General features: G+C 45.5%; 1 protein-coding gene across 1 annotated transcript; it reads left to right on the top strand.

Annotated features, from left to right (window-relative positions):
- Window positions 1-109: 109 nt before the first annotated feature.
- On the top strand, window positions 110-13,790 carry ILDR1 (immunoglobulin like domain containing receptor 1). The gene is made up of 8 exons (XM_054270046.1): window positions 110-164; window positions 3,044-3,214; window positions 5,185-5,334; window positions 5,960-6,079; window positions 6,225-6,371; window positions 10,677-10,808; window positions 11,802-12,607; window positions 13,749-13,790. Exons 1-8 carry the CDS (start codon window positions 110-112, stop codon window positions 13,788-13,790), a joined length of 1,623 nt encoding a protein of 540 aa, XP_054126021.1.
- The last annotated feature ends 3,259 nt before the right edge of the window (window positions 13,791-17,049 follow it).

Below are 17,049 nucleotides of genomic sequence, written 5' to 3'. Positions count from 1 at the left end.
GGGGACTGCAGCCGGCGGCAGCGCCCGGCCCAGGGACAGGTGCCACGGAAGGGGAGGGACAGTGGGTGCGACGTCCCCGGGCGGAGGAGGAGGAGGACGAGAGCGCGCCATGGCCCCGCGCGGGCGCTGCCGGTGGGCGCTGCTGCTGGCCTGGCTGCCGGCCGGTGAGTGCGGCCCGGGGCTCACGGCCCCCTCCGGAACCGCGGCCCGTCCTGCCCCGGGACACCCCCGCGGCGCAGGGGCCGGGACTCGGGAGGCGCCCTCGGGTTTCGCCCGGGGTTAAGGTGGCGCGGGGTCGGGGGAGCGGCGGCCGCCCCGCGGTGAAGGGAAGGGGCGGCCCGGTCCGGCCTGACGCTCTCCCCCCGCGGTGCCTTTTCCCGTCCGCGGGGCTCTGCCGAGCTCGGCGCGAAGCCGTGCGGAGACAAGTTTCGCTCCCCAAAGGTGCGGCTGACCTCTCCTAGGAGGAAGTGGCCTCCTGCTTCCTGGCAGCCTCCAGTATCGGTCGCGTGTGGCCGGCTCGGCTGGGGCCTGGGCGCTGGGCTCGAACGTGGGGGGATCCCCTTTGGCTCTCGCAAACGCCCAGCCGAGCTTTTGCTGCTGGCTCAGGAGCCTCGACCTCTTGGGGATTTCTGGGGTAGCTGCAGTGCTGCTGCACCTGCTGGGCACCTGCAGGAGCTCCCCTCGGTGCCCACGGGCAGCCTTCAGCCACCAGTGTTCACTCTGCCAAGCTTTGCGGGTTGCCTGACAGCTTCTAACCTACCCTTGGAAATAAAGCACCCATTTGGCTTCTTGGGTGCCTGGGTCTTGACTGATGATGTGGCTTTAAAGTTAATTTTTTCACGGAGAGCCACTGAAGGACGCAAAAAAGTATGGAGGGTATGCTTGTTTATTGTCTTGCTTGGCAGCTGTGTTCGTGGGAGATGCTCTAGCCAAAACTTGGCTATGCTGGCTCCAGAGCTTCGTATCTTCATTGCAAAGCCATAGATGTAGCCAAAACTTACTCAATTGGTGGTGTCCATATTTATTTTTTCCAACTAGGATAAGAAAGATAGTGTCCTGCAGTGGAGTAATGCAGTCCACATTTAGGACCCAGCCTTAATTTCACAACTTTTTCATTTTCTTGGAGGAGGTTAATGAGAAACACTGAACATGCAGTAACATCTGGAGAGGAACAGTAGATTTTCAGTCTCTTTAGAAAATAAGGAACTTACCCTTCAACTCTGGCTGTTTTGCAGAACAGAGGTAATGAGAAAGCATCCCTTCCATAAAGAGATGTGGGTTTTGTTAGTAAAAAGCACACAGTGGTTTTGAATGTTTTATTCTTACCGGAAAGATGCTGTTGTAGAAAATCCATGGAAAGCTCTGTTCCCATGAGCCTTGACAAGTCAGAATTCATATGGGTTTCATTTAATTGACACTCAAATCACGGTTTTGCCGATCTTGAGAGTTTGAATTGGTTTCTTGTGATTTTCTTCATTAAGACCCCAGAGTCAGCTATTTCACTGTGAAAGCTGAAACAAGATGAGTGGAACTACAGTGCTTTTGAATAAGAGCAACTGTAACTACCTGTCAGCAGTCTGGACCTTGCAGTGCTACAGCACTGTATAAACTTGGTTTATCTAGAGGTTTGTACATCTGCTGTGTTTAAGTGCATGTGTGTATATGCATTCTTATTTTTCAGAAAAGCCTTGGATTCAGGGGTGTCCCTGGCTTTGCCCGTGTTTGTGTGGTTTTCGTAAGGCAAATGAGTTTGCTCTGCTTGTGCTTTCAGTTGGCTGACAAGGAGTCCCATTTCAAACCAGAAACTGAGCCAATGCTGCGTTGACAATACCCTACTGCAGAATGACTTGCTGAGGCAGCATGCACCTCTGCAGCATCTTTTCCACAGTGTGGAAACTGTGTGAGCTCATATTTGCCTGGAATGTAGAGTGGAGGTGGCAGCCTAAAGGGACACTGAAAGATGCTTGACAAAGAGTGATGTTTGCAGTTGTGTTCCAGATGTTACTACATAGCAGTAGCAACTTGTTCTCTTGTTCTCATCCTGAAAACATGGACTAGAGGGAAAATCTTTGACTATATGATAAAAATCAAGTGTTGGTTCATGGAGACCTGTACAGTTGGTACCTTCAAGCATCTCACTTTCCTTGCTGCCTTTTCTTGCTGTCGTGCTCCACAATTAAGAAGCAACTAGTACAGCACTGCAGTCCCTGCCTAGTTCTCTGGCATGTATTCCAAACAGGGTATCCCACACTTGCCCTGCACTGTTTGTATTCCCTTATCAAAGGCAACTGGTGATAACTTTGCTATTGTTAATGACAAGCACAACTTACTGTACTATCAAAGTTTAAATAAGATAGAGATGTTTCTGGAGTATAGCTGAACTACAGCATAGCTTATGAGAAACTTTGCAAATCCTCACTGAGTATGTTCAGCTGCTTGGATGGAAAGTGCTGTGGAGGTTGTTGTAATGAATTCATAATGATAGCTTTATTTAAAAGGAAAAAAGGGAGTAATTGATGTGTACTGTTCTGAAGTGGCAATAAACAATTAACTGCAGTGCTACAGCCTGAAAGTTGTATTGTCTTAATCCTGGTCACCACTAGATAACATTTGATGAGTGTCTGAGCAAGACCTTGATAAAATTCATTTGGTGTTTATACAAACATAAGGCACTGCAGAACTTTTCTGATTAGGATTAAAAGCCAAGGAGGTCCCATCCCATGTGCTTCTGGGACAGTTTTCCCTATGTAGAAGGAGAACACAGAGTGATGTGCTGCACAATGGCTACTCATGCTTTGGAGAAAATAATTCAGTGTGTAAAGAGGGCCAATGAAGCTTTCTTCTGTCAGGGGAAGATGGGGCTCCTGTTCCAACCAGGGTTTGTAACCCTGGATGACTTCACCAGAGGCACTGGGAGGTTGGTAGGTGCAGGTCCTGCATGGGGCCAAAGGAGATGTACTTGGCTCATTGCTCTGGTGCAGATACTGTGATGGGAGGCCTGAGGAATCTGTGAGCTGACAGCCTCCTGTGTTCTTGTTTGCAGGGTGCCTCTCACTCCTGGTGACAGTGCAGGATGTCGAGCGTTACACCACCTTATTTGCCACTGTCATCCTCAAGTGTGACTACACCACCTCGGCACAGCTGCAGGATGTGGTGGTGACCTGGCGCTTCAAATCCTTCTGCAAGGACCCCATCTTTGACTACTACTCAGCCTGTAAGTGTTAGGCTCATCTTGCAAGGAATCCCCCTTCAAGTGGGAAGAAAGTGGAAGGTAGACTCACTGGGGTAGTACAGGTTTTTCACAGTGACCCCTTCCTATGCAAAAACCAGGTTGTGACATTTCCCTGCATTCCAAGGAAATGCAGGTCATATCTGTGATTTCCTTTGAAATGTCAAGGCCTTATGAGATCACAGAAATCCCAACCAAAGCAGCTCTTTTGTCCTCCTTGTCATCAAGACAGAATATACAGGACAGTTCAGCTGTGGTTGACACAAGTCAGTCTTGGAAGCCCTGTCTTATGCTTCAGCATGTTCCAATGCAAGGGCCTGCAACAGGTGGGCTTTAGGATTCCACGGGGGTCCTGTGGTTGGAGCTGCATACCTGTGACCAGATGTTACTGATTTTAGGAAATAGAAGAAACATATGCATTTTGAAGGGCATGAAGACTTCTAAGTAATAGCATTTAGTAGTGGTGGGAGCACTTCATGTTCTGGTGCAGGCAGCTTAATTCAGGGGGGTTTAATGTGGTACACAAACTGCATCCCAGGATAACTACTTGGTCCAAAATGGTGATGATCCCTCTATGTTTAGTGTTGGTGTGGCCTCAGCTGGAGTATTGTATGTGATTCTGAGTCCCAGGATTTAAGGATAATAAGGTACTTGAATGCACCCAGAGGAGGGGAACAAAGCTGATAAAATATCTGGAAGACACATCTTGTGAGGAGCAGCTAAGAACTTTGGGCTTGTCTAGTTCAGGAAAAAGGAGACTGAGGGGTGACCTCATTGCTCTCTACAGCTCCTTGAGAAGAGGAAGTGAACAGGGAGGTGCTGCTCTCCTCTCCCTAGTATCCAGTGACAGATGTGTGGGAATGGCTCAATACTACATCAGTAGTATACTACTTTACATTTTAGTCAATCCTAAGGTGATCAGACAGTTGGACTAGATAACCTTTGTACATCCCTGCCAACTGAACTATTCTGCTCTGTTCTATTGTTTGTAAACCCTGCAGAATGTTTAGCTAGCCAGCCATAGCATAACCATACACTTAGAACTGAGCTCACAGTGGGTACTGTGCCCAAACTCTCCTTTATGCAGTCTGGATGGGTTGGGTAGGCATGTTACCAAGTGCTCTACAGCCTAGTTCCCAAGCAGGTGCGTCCCTGGCTCAGCTGATCCTAGAAGAATGTGAGTGCTTTAGGCCCAGGCTCAAGCTAATAGTCCCCAAAAGGGGCTTCATACTCCATTTTAGGTATAGCAGTGAAAGAGCCTTTGACAAGCTTTACCCTCATCTCTCTTCACTGTGAGCCCTTTACAGAAAATGCTGAACTGAATCAGCCATTTCCCCAAATCTCAGATCCTAAATACTTGGAAATTCAATGTTGGTTTATGATGTGGGTCTGTCAGAAGAGTATTGTATAGAAATTGCCTCTAGTCCTCCATTAATTCTCTTGTGCATCTTTACATTTAATCCTTAGCTGGAATCAGGGGATGAATTGTTTTCTGTTTTCATGAGCTCCACAACATGTAATGGGATACAGGAGGGAAAGGGAGACAATCCATAGAGCAGTTCATGTATGTGTGGAGATTTTGCTTGGTAGATAAACACCCTTTTGTTTTAGTTCTAGTACTCCTGGGTGTTTTATTACTTTTCTTTTCAGCTTCATACTGGGAGCTGCCTTCCAGGCTACCACCATTAGCTTCTTTCTACTGTTGTTCTTTCAGTTGTGAGTACAGGAGGCATCTCCTCTGCAGCTCCTGCATTCTCAAAATCTCTGACATTCCTGTGGCTCTACCTCTGTTTTTGAGTACTCCAAAGCAACTTTCTGGTTGGAAGGCATGGTTTGTTTTGCTAAACTAAAGCAATTGCACACAATGTACTCAATAATTTCTCTACTGCTCACAAGAGGATATAAATTGCCCTTTTGAAATAACTTTTGCCATCTCTGATGATGTGTGTTTGTAGCATACCAGGCTGGTTTAGCCCTTGGCCAGGACCCCTCAGACGACTGCAATGACAGCCAGCGGAAGGTGCGCATTGTCATCCAGAAATACGGGCAGAAGGACCCTGTGCTGGGCACCGACTACCAGCAGCGAAAGATCACCATTCAGAACCGTGAGTGACCTCCCAGGCAGGCAGTGAACTCAGGAATTACCCAATATCTGGGTCTGCTAGGTGAAGAGAAGCTACATGGCTAATGTAATCTGTAGCTTATATACTGCACATGGTAATGGAATAAGAGCAGGGAAGGGCCCTGTCCCCAGCTGGCCTCAGGGTGTTTGGAGGCACTACAACCTAAGGCTGAGCTGAGGATGCCAGAGCATTTTGCTGAAGAGCACAACAGCTGAGGAGCTCAGAGGCTAGAAATAGTTCATTCTTCCAAGTACTGCATAATTGTCCAGGTGTGTCATATGCTCCCTGCTGTCCATGGAGCACTAGATACTGCTCCACCAGAAGAGCCATTTTGATTGCTGACCTAAGAAGGACAGTGATCTGTGTTCCAAGACCAGTAGGGTTGGCTTCCAGCAACACAGAAAACATGGACTGGCAGTGAATGCTGTTTGTAGGAGTTCTCAGTGGACTGAAATGAGATAGTTTGAAGGTGTTGGCTATGCTTGGGAAGAGGGGAGATGCAATATTCTCTGTCTCCAGCAGGCAGAGGGCTCTTTTTAGGTGGAGCCTGAAAGTAGTGTCCGTCAGTCACAAAGAGCCCAGTGACCTCTTGGTCCCTCTCCCACAGGAGCAGACCTTGTCATCAGTGAGGTCATGTGGTGGGACCATGGCGTGTACTACTGCAGCGTGGAAGCACAAGGAGATACGTCAGGTGATGCGGACAAAGAAGTTAAGCTGATTGTTCTCCGTAAGTGCCTGTGCTTTCTTACCAAGATATCTCCTCCTGTTCTCCTCCATCCCAAGACATCTCCAGCAGTGGACAGGTGCTCAGTAAGCTACCATGGCCAGATGCATCAGGAACAATCCTTTTTCTCTCTCTTTTTTTCCCACAGACTGGCTCACAGTACTCCTCATCGTTCTCGGTGGTCTCCTCCTCCTTCTGCTGATCGGTATCTGCTGGTGCCAGTGCTGCCCCCAGTATTGCTGCTGCCACATCCAGTGTGGCTGCTGTCCCACACGGTGCTGCTGTAATCAGAAAGGTGAGGTTCAAGCAAATGTGCATCCATTTATAGCTTCTGTCAAGACAAAAGCTTGGCTGGGAGCTTGCTGAGCTCCACTTCCTTTCTTTTGTTTAGCATCCATATAAACTGAGACATTTCTTTGGCCAGTGTGACCTCCAAGACCGGCTATTCTGAAATTTGAGGAGGGGATCTCAGATAGATGGAATCTATCTTGCTCCTCTGTGTCCAACTATCAGAAGTTTCTCCCCACTCACACCTTGTTACCAGCTTCTCTCACCATCCAGAGCACCATCAGTTTCCTTGCCTGAGTAGTTCAGGACTTTCTTTCCTGTCTTGTGGTTCATATGCCTGTGCATGTGAGAAAGGCAAGAAAATACCTTGGTAGTAGTCTCCAATCTAGTCTTTCTTTCAAGTATGTTGCTCTGAGAAAAATTACATAAAAATTGGAAATTTTTTATCTGTATGTTTCTTCAGAGCTGTTCCTTCTACTAGAAAAAGGTATGGTTTGGTTTTCTTTGGAGGAGGAAGTGAGAAGAAGGTGGAGAAAGATGGTTTCTCTTGCTGGTCAGCCTTGCAAGTGCATTCTGAAGTTTTGAGGGTCAAAAGAAATTTTCTTGTCTTTGCTTTTATCAGTAATAAAGTTTCTGAAGCCAGACTCTGTTCTTTTAGTAAGGCTACAGATTGAATTTTGGCTGTTAATTTCATATAATCTCTGCATTCCTGTAACTGAAACTTGGTTAGCAACTAGTAGACTAGTCTCCCTGAAGCTTTTACAGTCTGACAGGAACAAAATGCAACAAATGTTTATTTATCATTGAAATCCCCAGGTTCTTTCCCAGATGCTACAAAGAGAGGATTTATGAACAAGGATCTCTGATTCATATTTACCTTTACCCTCAAAACAGCTATTTTAGCTTGGATGTTATTAAACTGTGAGTTTTAGATTTAAGCCTTATTTGCTTAGCCCTTGCAAAGAGTGAGCAGAACATCCCTTCTGTTGCTAAAACTGAAACTAAACATTGGAGGCCTTACAGGTTGTCATGTAAAATGTGTAGTGTTGAGAAGGCTATGGAAATCTGGCAGAAAAAGCAATTTCTGTGAAGGGGGAGAGAGGTGATAGAGATGAGAGACTCACACCTCCAGAATTCCTAGTTCTCAGCAAAAAAGAGATTCAGAGTTTGCGTGAGCTCTTTTCTGTTTTTCTGTGCTGCTGATCATAGCTCACTCCAGACTGCTGCTGTTATTTCCTCCTGCTAAAGAGGAGAAATTCTTGCAGGGTTTTCTAAACCTCTCTATGTTTATGAGAGAAGGTACAGAGAGGTCCAGCCTCCTTGACTGGATGCTGGATTCTGTGTCTGTGATTTCCATCCAAGCTGCCTGCCCTATGAATCCACTTGGCAAAGGATCCATGTGCCTGCTCCTTTCCACTAATACTGCTAAACTGCTTCTCTTTCCTTCTTCCTGCCTCTTATTTACTTTTTTGCACTCCAAGAAGTGAACTGGAGGCCTTAAAAAACCACAAGAAGATAGATTCAGGGGATGTCTTAAAAACAGTGCTGAGGAATAACATTCCACGCAGCTGAAGAGAAGGCAGAAATCCTCACCTGTGTAGCATCACAGGGTGAGTATGGGTGCTTCCTTCCCCGTCGTTGGCCACTAGAGGACAGCGTGGATCTGCTGAACCAGTCACAGGTGCCAGTGAGGCAGGCACAGGATAATCCTGGGTGCTGTGAATCACGCCATTAACGAGCATGGGTTTGAAGTGAGCGATAAAAGGAGTGCATTGTTTGAGTAATTCAGGATTGATGTACAGAAGTATTAGAAATGCCCAGGAGCAAGCCAATTACTTTCCCTGTGGAAAGCTCTGAGAAAAGCCCATCAGAGTAAATATACCTACGACCTCCTTCTGTTCCTATTTATTCCTTTTCTGCTGTGGACTTCTTCCAGTAATGAATCAGGGGAAAATAGGATATACTTGCACCTGGGTATCACTAAGTTGCAAAATATTTTATTTTTATACTTGGTCCAGCAGCTGTTAAAGTCTGTCAAAGATGGAGAACAGATTTTTCCAACAGAGTAAATGGAGGGAGCAACACAACTTTCTAAAAAAGCAGGGTAGGAGTTTTGCAATTAGGGTGAATCTGACCTTCCTCAGATAAATACGTTCACTTCAAAAAGATCTGTGACTTCTGTTTTGAAAATGGGAAATCAGAGTGTATATTGGATTCAAATTGGAAGACAAAGTATCTGGGGAAGGAAGAGGGCTGATGGTAGTGAAGGAAGACCAGGGCTAATTCTGGATTTGTTCAGCTGTAAGGAGAAATCAGGAAATGACAGGGAGAGGATGACTTTGGTCCTAGTGACATCCTTCCTACCTTAAGAGGGGGAATGCTAAGCAGGTGTGCCCACAGGTGCTGGGTCTCTTACTCCTCAGGCAAAGACCAAGGTCAAAACCCCAGGACACACACTCAGCAGGCTCTAGGGTATTAGAAGAATAGGAGAGGGAGAGATAAGGCCTTCCCCTTCTGTTTATCCCACTTCTTTGTATTCTTTCTCTCACCCTATAAATTTGAAATGTAAACTGGAAGGATATCCCTTGGGACAAAAAAAAAAAACAAGAATCAAGTTTGACATAAAGTTCTTGGAGGCTCCTACCTCAGGCCACACAACTTTGAGGATACCAGATTATTAGGATTAAAACTCCTGAACCTTCCAGCTTTGTAGCTCCCTCTGGTTGAAGCCAGACTGGGGAGAGTGAGGGAGATTGCAGTGGAGAATTAAGTGCAGCTGGAAACACTGTGGGGAAAAGGAAGGATGTGTTGAGGGGCATGGTCAGTCCTTTTGCTGCAAGTGGTGCTCTGGATAAGTCCAGTTAACCAGCCGAAGGAGGACATGTTTAATAACTGGAGTGCTACCTAGAGTGGAGGGCTCAGTCCCAAAGATTGTGCAGTCTAAATGCTGCCTACTGCAGTGAACCCAGGGGACAGAATTAATTGGAGCTTAGCTGTAGCCTGGTTTCTTAAAGAAGTAAATCTTATGCAGTCAACCTGTCTGTCTATCCCTAGTCTCTTTCCCTCCAATAGCTTTTAATTTCATCAGCCAGCTTCAGCCAGATTGATCAGAGGGGTAAAAGTCTCAAAGGCAATTATGTTCCTATCTGTTTCTTGACCTGTAATGTTTTGTTCATGCTGACCAGACAAGAGGCTGCAGTTAAAAGTCTGTCAATTCTGAAACTCCGGGAATATCATAAAAGAGGATGTTTTTAAGGCACTGTTGCTGAAAAGCTACAGCCAGTAATAACAGACAAACCAGGCTTTGTAAGATCAGGGACTTGCAGAATTTACTTGCTTGTAAACTTAAGTTTTGATTGATTGTGGTAAAAGAAATAAGTTTCTGTAAGATGTTTTTAGGTATTCCCCCAAGAGAAGCAGCAATGAGCTATGCTCTGAAGGCAAGTGAGCAGTTTATTAGTTACTTGTCTGTGTTGAGGAGGTGAGATAGAAATGATGAAAAAAGGGAAGTGAAATTGGAATCTAACCCCACAAATAGATGTCTGGAGTTAGCAGTGGTGGAAACTCTGTGAAAGAGAGAAATTTCCACTGTTTGCTCTTTTGGCACCCTGGACATTGCTGTTCAGAGCAGGAAATTTAGTTTGTTCACCCCTTTGACCATATTGTCTTAGAGGATTTAATTTTAGCAGTCATTCTGAGGTAAATTATGGAGTGACAAGAAGAGTGGTCAAAAGACTAGAAAGGGAAAGCTGGACAGTGCACCTCTGAGTGCCTTCTTTGTGAAACAGAGAGAAAATGATGAGGTGTAGAGTGGAAAATATGATCTGGACAGAACCCACATAATGGTGGCAAGGAAAGGTCTCATTTAGTGGGAAATCAAAGCCAAAAGGGGAAAGGACCAGTGATGAGTTGAAATAATTCGAGAGAAAGAAAACTGTTGCATGTCTTGATGTATGAAACATTGTTTCCCATCTTTCTGCAGCTCTACTCTGTAATGACAAGGCAAGTAGAAGTTTTAACTTATTGTGTGCTGCATACTTAATCATAGTGTTATTTGTTTCCCAGTTGCTAGGACTGGAATCAGAATGTTGGGCAGTAAAGCTTTTCTTCTATTTTAGGTACTTTTTTGAAGATGTACAACTTTGTATTGGAATTCCCTGTGCTCTGTTTTACCTTCCTCATGGGGCGGAAAGAGATTTTAATTTTGTGAACTTCCTGTATCCAAAGGCTACAGCCTTTGAAGCAAAGTGGTGTGTGATCTGCAAGCTGTGCCCTGTGGAGAGGTGCTATAAGCTTTCTTTTTCTTTTACAGTGCTGGAGCGGCACCAGTTCATGAAGCGGGCTCAGGCACTTGCACCTTGGTTATCACACAACATGTTCTACGGAGCTGGTGACAGGAACTCAAAACTTTCCTCTTACCAGCTGAACCCCCTGCTGCAACAAGGTGAGACCGTGGGCATCATTTCAGAGAGAAATCAGGGTGAGAAACAAGTAACTTCTTTGGGAAGTTTGGCATTGAGGCTTTAGCCTCTCTACAAGAAAAGAGAGAAAGATGTACCTAGCACGACTGCATGTCCTAGAATGACAGCTCTGCCACATCTGCAGCGCACCATAAACTTGTCTGGGTACATAAAACCACCCTGTTAACTTAAGTGTCTTGCTGGGCTCAGTGCTGGGTGAAGCAGTTTAAAACTAACTAAGGTGTATCTGTGCTACACCCCAGTGACTGCAGGGTAAATATACCCAGCTTATCTATGTGTGGCAGAGGAGGGTACTGTCTCTTTGTTCTGCTGTGCTGGTCACGGTCAACTCCTTATAGCCAAAACTGACAGGACAAGTGAGGTGCAATTTGTTTGAGCTCTTATCAAATGTCTAGTCTTCAAATGATTAAGGGCAAACTGCCTTTTGTGCAACAGATCTAGCCTGCATGCAGCAAAAAATGAAGGGCTCTTCAATGAACCAGGAAGAATATTCTTCTCCATTTGTTGCTTATATCTGTACATATGTGTATATATGTGTGCATACATATAAAAATTTTCTTATTTTTGCAGTATTTCTCCCAGTTCAATGAAATGCAAAAGGAAACACTATGGTCTTTCTCTGATTATTTGTAAATAAAATATGGTTTCTGTAGCCTGTAGGAAAAAAGTGTTCCTCTAAACACACAGACTGTATTTCCAGGTATGCTGGACTTCTTGCCTCTGTACTGCCTAAAACACATTAGGTCATGCTGCAGTTTATTAGTTACTACTCTTTGCACCATACCTCATGTGGTTGGTCTGGATGTGCTGGTTGTGGTGCCTGAGACTTGTGCAGTTCTTGCAGTGAGGTGGAGCAGGAGAAGAGAAGCAACTCAGCCAGAATCATGAGTGCTGAAGGGCCTTCTCTTCAGTGTTTCCTGTTGACTTGCTGTGTTCTCCTGTCTTTTTATCCTTAGATGTATCTCTGCAGAACAGTCTTCCACTGGTGCAGCCACAAGCCCAGCTTTCCCATAACAACGGTGTTTTGGACTATCTGGAGTCTGAAATCCAGAACCTGAACATGTCCCAGCTGCGGCCGCCCTCCCACCAGCGGCAGGCTGTGCAGCCCAGCCTGCTGTCCTCGCTGGGCTCCGACATCGTGCCACCTCCCCTTGCCGACCACATCTCCTCCGTCCATGGCAGCAGCAGCTCCTCACGGCCACAAAGAGCTGCCCGCACCCCCAGGCCCTGGGACTCTGCTGCAGAGGACAGAAGGGAAAACCGGAGGTGGCCCTTGCCTTCCAGTGGGGATTCTCATTCCAGCTACAGTCAGGAGCCCTGGGACAGGCAGCGAGAGGATCATCCTCAGAGGCAGAGGACAGGTGGCTACAGTGGCAGGCCCCAGCACTCCAGACGGGATGTGTCACCCCCACGCCAAGCTGAGAGGGGCAAGGGCAGCAGCAGTTTCTATCCAGAGGAGACCAAGGAGCGCTCCGGCCACCATCGTGGTGGGAGGCAGGAGCCCGGGGCAAGGCGAGAGTACGAGCACCATGCTGGGAGGAGCAATTACTCTGGCCAGAGGCGGCACAGCTACTCCCCGCCCTCGTCTCGCAGGGGCTCGTGGAGCTCCTCAGAAGAGCAAGTCCGGGTGCCGGTGTCAAACCGCCGGCGGAGGAACCGCAGGTCCCGGGAGTGGCCAGAAGAGAAACCGCCCAGTTACCGCTCCCTAGAAATCATCCCAGCTCAGGACAAGAGGCACAAAGGCAGCGCAGGGACCCGCTCGGTGAGTCAGCTGCCTTTGTGCTTTCCCATCTGAGGGAAAAGGTGGAGTTTAGGGAGTGAGAGTGAATGTTTTCTACTTTCTGTAGCCTGTTGTCTTTCAAACAGAGGCCAAGGAGCAAGGAGCTCTGCACAGCATGGTTATGAAGAGGCTGCTGAGTACCCAGGCTGCTGAGGCTGCCTTTTGACAGCCACTGCCTGCATGTAGTGCGTTTAAGGGCAAAGGAAAAAGTCAAATCCCTGAAAGTGTTCCATGCCAAGCTGGATAGGGCCCTGAGCAACCTGGCCTAGTGGAAGGCGTCCCTGCCCAGGGTTGGGGAATTGGAACTAGGTGATCTTTAAGGTCCCTTCCAACCCAAGCCATGCTACGATTCTGTGATTCTGAAATAAATTAGGTCCCCTACAGGGTGACATGTTATATTCCTGTCCCCATCCAGAGGCTTTTGGGATCCTGTGTATATATTGGTGTGAAAATAGCTGTTTTGGTACTAACTGGGGAGAAAGCACTTCCAGACTAGGCAGCAGCATCCATCCTTCTGTAACCATCTCTGGCACTGGTTTACTTCTGATTTCTTTTAAAATGTGCATGATATTTTTAATATGGCACATATGGGAAAACATCCATAAAGCTACATGAAATAAAAGCTTTAAGGTCATGGGTGGCATGGATGAAAAATGTGTCATTCTATAGGTGAGGTGGAGAGGATGACTCCTTTGTTTGGACTCCTGAGAATTGAACATACCTTTTGTGGGCAGTCAGCAGCTACTGTTCACAGCTCTTCTTGTCAGTTTGCACTGGGATTATACTTCAGGTAGCAACCTAAGTGTGAAAAGCCTCATATCCAATTGCTAATCTCCAAATTAGACAGTGTATTCCTCCTGAAAAAAATGAAGATTCTTTTAAATCAAAAAATGTTAAGTGTCCCTTATCACACATATGCAGAATTTTACGAAATGAGAGTATTTTGAGGGGCTGTATGTTGCACATTACCATTTTCCTTTCTGTGGAGGGAAGAGCAATTCTAGTTCCAGCTGGAAGGGGTATATGTATAAATGGTTTTTGTTATGGTGCTCAGAGCAGGTAGGAAGACATAGGATTTTCTTTCATCATTCCTTGTTCCTGAATCTTTTATTTTCTCTTGCAGGACAGAGGAAGTTCCCACAGTGGAAGAAGCATTGTCATTTAATGTCAGTACTGGAAGAACTAAGATTCCCACTGGACTCCTCCTAGTTTTTACTATATAGGTTGGCATGGCTGCTTTTGATTGAGGAAATAAACAGCAATAAAAGGTTGGGCCAACGAACCCAATGGTTGGGTTCGTTGAAAACATTCTAGTAGAAACAGCAGATTTTTAAAGTAAACAGTGTACTCCAGTCTTTAAAGAGAGATACCAGTTCTCCTGATTAAGTGCAGTGGCACTGCTATGAGCCCAATCTGTAGAATGCTGGTGCAGGTTCCAATGTTCATGGAGTTGTAAAGTCACAAGACAATACAATAATTTAGATTGGAAGAGGCCTCTGGAGGTCATCTGTTCCAGTCCCCTGGGAGCCTTGTGGGGGGAGGCACAGCATCTTTCTAAGCCCTTTGTTGTGCTTCAGAATGTGTCATGTTTGTTGCTTCTGCCTGGCTGCTCAGCATAGCTGGGACAGTGGCTTCCTTTTGTCCCCACTAAGCCTCTCTCCCAAACAGGAGGATCATGGTGTCATAAGGTCTCACTGGCATGTCTGCAAATTGTCAGATATCTGCTCTTTACTGACTGAGAGAACCTGTCCTACTTTGAGCCTAGACCTTGTGCCTTAAAAGATACTTGTTCTATCTTTTCATCCAGACTTGAATTTGTTTGTAAACTTAAAGGGCTAACTTTACAAAGATTTGTTCTTCCCTACAGGGACTGAGCAAAGTATGACTACTGTCCTTTACACCATGGACCACAATTTCCTTTACCTCAAGGAAGCATGGTTTTGGTGAATATATCTTGCCTAAGCCATGTACTCTTTTCCATACATTTTATATTCTCCCTTTCCTCTCCGTGCCATGTATCATATACATGGGGTGGGATGAAGGACTCTGAAGAAGTCTTATGCTCACTGTTTTTACTGCTGTCCTTGGTCTTCACCCTGACACACCAACCCTGCATGGGTGGTGCGTCTGATCTGGAGCTGCACTGTAGAGTTTCCTCAGTTCTCACCCTGACACTAGAATACAGAATTTCTCTGTGCTTTGAGACCACTTGTGAAGGAGATCTTGTCATTTCTCCTTGATGAGATTAATCCATTGTTTTAATTTAAAATGTGCTAAGAAACAGGATCTCTGTGGATGCTGGCTGCTTCCAGGAGAAACTGTCTTGCCAGAGGCACTTCTTGGATTTAAGAGACTCCAGTTTGGCAAGGAGCTTTTGAAGAATCTTGTGAATCATTTTGTAACCCAGAGGCACTAGAGATTGGCCAGTACCAGTGACTGTCTTGCCTAGCTTATTTCCCAGCCGGTGCCACGTGGGACCCTGCTACTGTTTGTTCTTTAATGTCCTAATTACTGGTGTGCTTATGCTTTTCCCTGGAAAACTTGGAGAGACTTTCACTTTGTCCACCTCCTTTTTTTTTTTTTTCTTTGGACAATGATGGGAAACATCACACTTTGAACAAATGGTCCTAAATGGATATCCAGTGCAGTTGCTGGTCGACCAGGGCCACTCCAGGGTGCTCATCTTCCTACAGTTTCTTGGCTGAATATGCTTATTTGTAATTCCTGCCTATGGAGATAAAGCAGAAGGACGAAGGAGCTTCTCTGGTTGACTTTGTCTCAGCACTGAAGGCCTACTTTTTGAAGACAGAGGGTCTCTTTGCCCACAGCTGATGACTATCGCAATTTTTTTAAAAAAGAGCTAAAAGAGTAGCTCCAATGTTTGAATTCAAGAAAGGAGAGCTGTAATTAGCATAGTACTTGTCTGCATTAGGTCCAGACTGAACAATGTGAATTGACCCATGAGTCACATTTGAAATATAGGGAATTGTGTTTGCAGAACTTGCAAAGCTAGGATCACTCTTGAGTCTATCAGTCACTGTCTGTGGATCATTTTTTTCTAATTTTATGACATGCTTAGGATTTTATGAACTACCTTTTTGTATGATGGACTGGTATTTTTATCAGTTAAGAGGCATTTATGATGAGTAAAATGACAGAATATTATATGGGGCTGCTTCTTCCAAAACTAGCAAGCAGTTTTGACATTAGCTTTACCCTCTGTTGACTTTTAGCAGATAGCAAGGGCCCTGCAGATTCTACCCTTGGAAGCTGAATTGGTTACTTGGAATTTGGCTCTCTCCTTGTGCCTCCAATAGGTTCATACATTCATGCAAGAGAACTTTTTCCTGTCCTTGGCCAAATGTCCAGGTTTCAGGAAAGGGCTGCCCCTTTCTCCGTCAAAGAGTAGAGGCTATTTGAGACCTGTGGTGAGATCCCAAGATAGTTGCATGGTAGGAATTCACTCCTTCACATTCAAATGTGTACAAGCCAATACATATCCAGCAAGTTTTCCCAAGAGCAAGAAGCTGCTTGCACGGCAAGGAAACCAAGATGACTCTCTCTGTAACAGGAGCAGCTGCTGGAGTATGAGCACGCTAACAGCAGAGGTGATGCTTTCTAATCCACATCCATGAAGGAGCCCTCCATCTTTATTTGTTCCTCTAGTCCCCATAATTGAGCTAGGGTGACTAATTGTGGATTGTGAACACAATTCACGAACTGTGAAATATGCGAGGTTTTATCTATATCATACTTGATTTCCTGTTCAGTCACTTTGTTCATGTTTATAGAAACACTAAACAAAACTCTTCAGGGAAGATTGATTGTATCTCTGTGTTAATTTTGTAATTTCTTAAATTGTGAGAGAAGTAGATTGGGTGATCCAGCAGGGAAGCAGAAGTGATAGCAGGCTCACTGGTCTGCAGACCACTGTGGTTCATAAAGCACCAGTTGGTGGGCTGTGAAATAACGACAAAGGAAATCTGTCTTTGCGTGCCTTACAGCTTCAAGCGGACAGAAAAGTGGGAAGGAAATAGGCCCAGCTTTAGATGCTTATTTCTGATTTTAATGGGCTATAAATGAAACCCATTGTGGCAGCAATGCACAGTACAATGTGGACCCTTTTCCTGTAAGCTCACAGGGTCTTTGACTTTTTAAGAGAGAGAGAGAACTGAGCAGCTCCAGTACAGCACGCTGAAAGAAATAACAGTAGGAAATATCCTAGCCTTATTCTTTCTACATTGCAATTTATTCATGATTCATTTTTTAGCCATTCCAGAGAGCTGATGTTCATATGTCACCTCATTTGTGATGGAAAAAGTTGAATATTTCATATATGGGAGTTATTGCTATTCTAAACTTTTGTTCTTCCATTCTTGTTGAAAGAACAAGGAATATACCTTACTCCCAAAGAATGAATCTTC

Source organism: Melozone crissalis, unplaced genomic scaffold (assembly GCF_028551555.1).
Source record: "Melozone crissalis strain CALT ecotype California unplaced genomic scaffold, PUWL_Pcris_2 ptg000008l_1, whole genome shotgun sequence".
NCBI lineage: Eukaryota > Metazoa > Chordata > Aves > Passeriformes > Passerellidae > Melozone > Melozone crissalis.
This window is presented reverse-complemented; position numbering and strand designations above follow the sequence as displayed.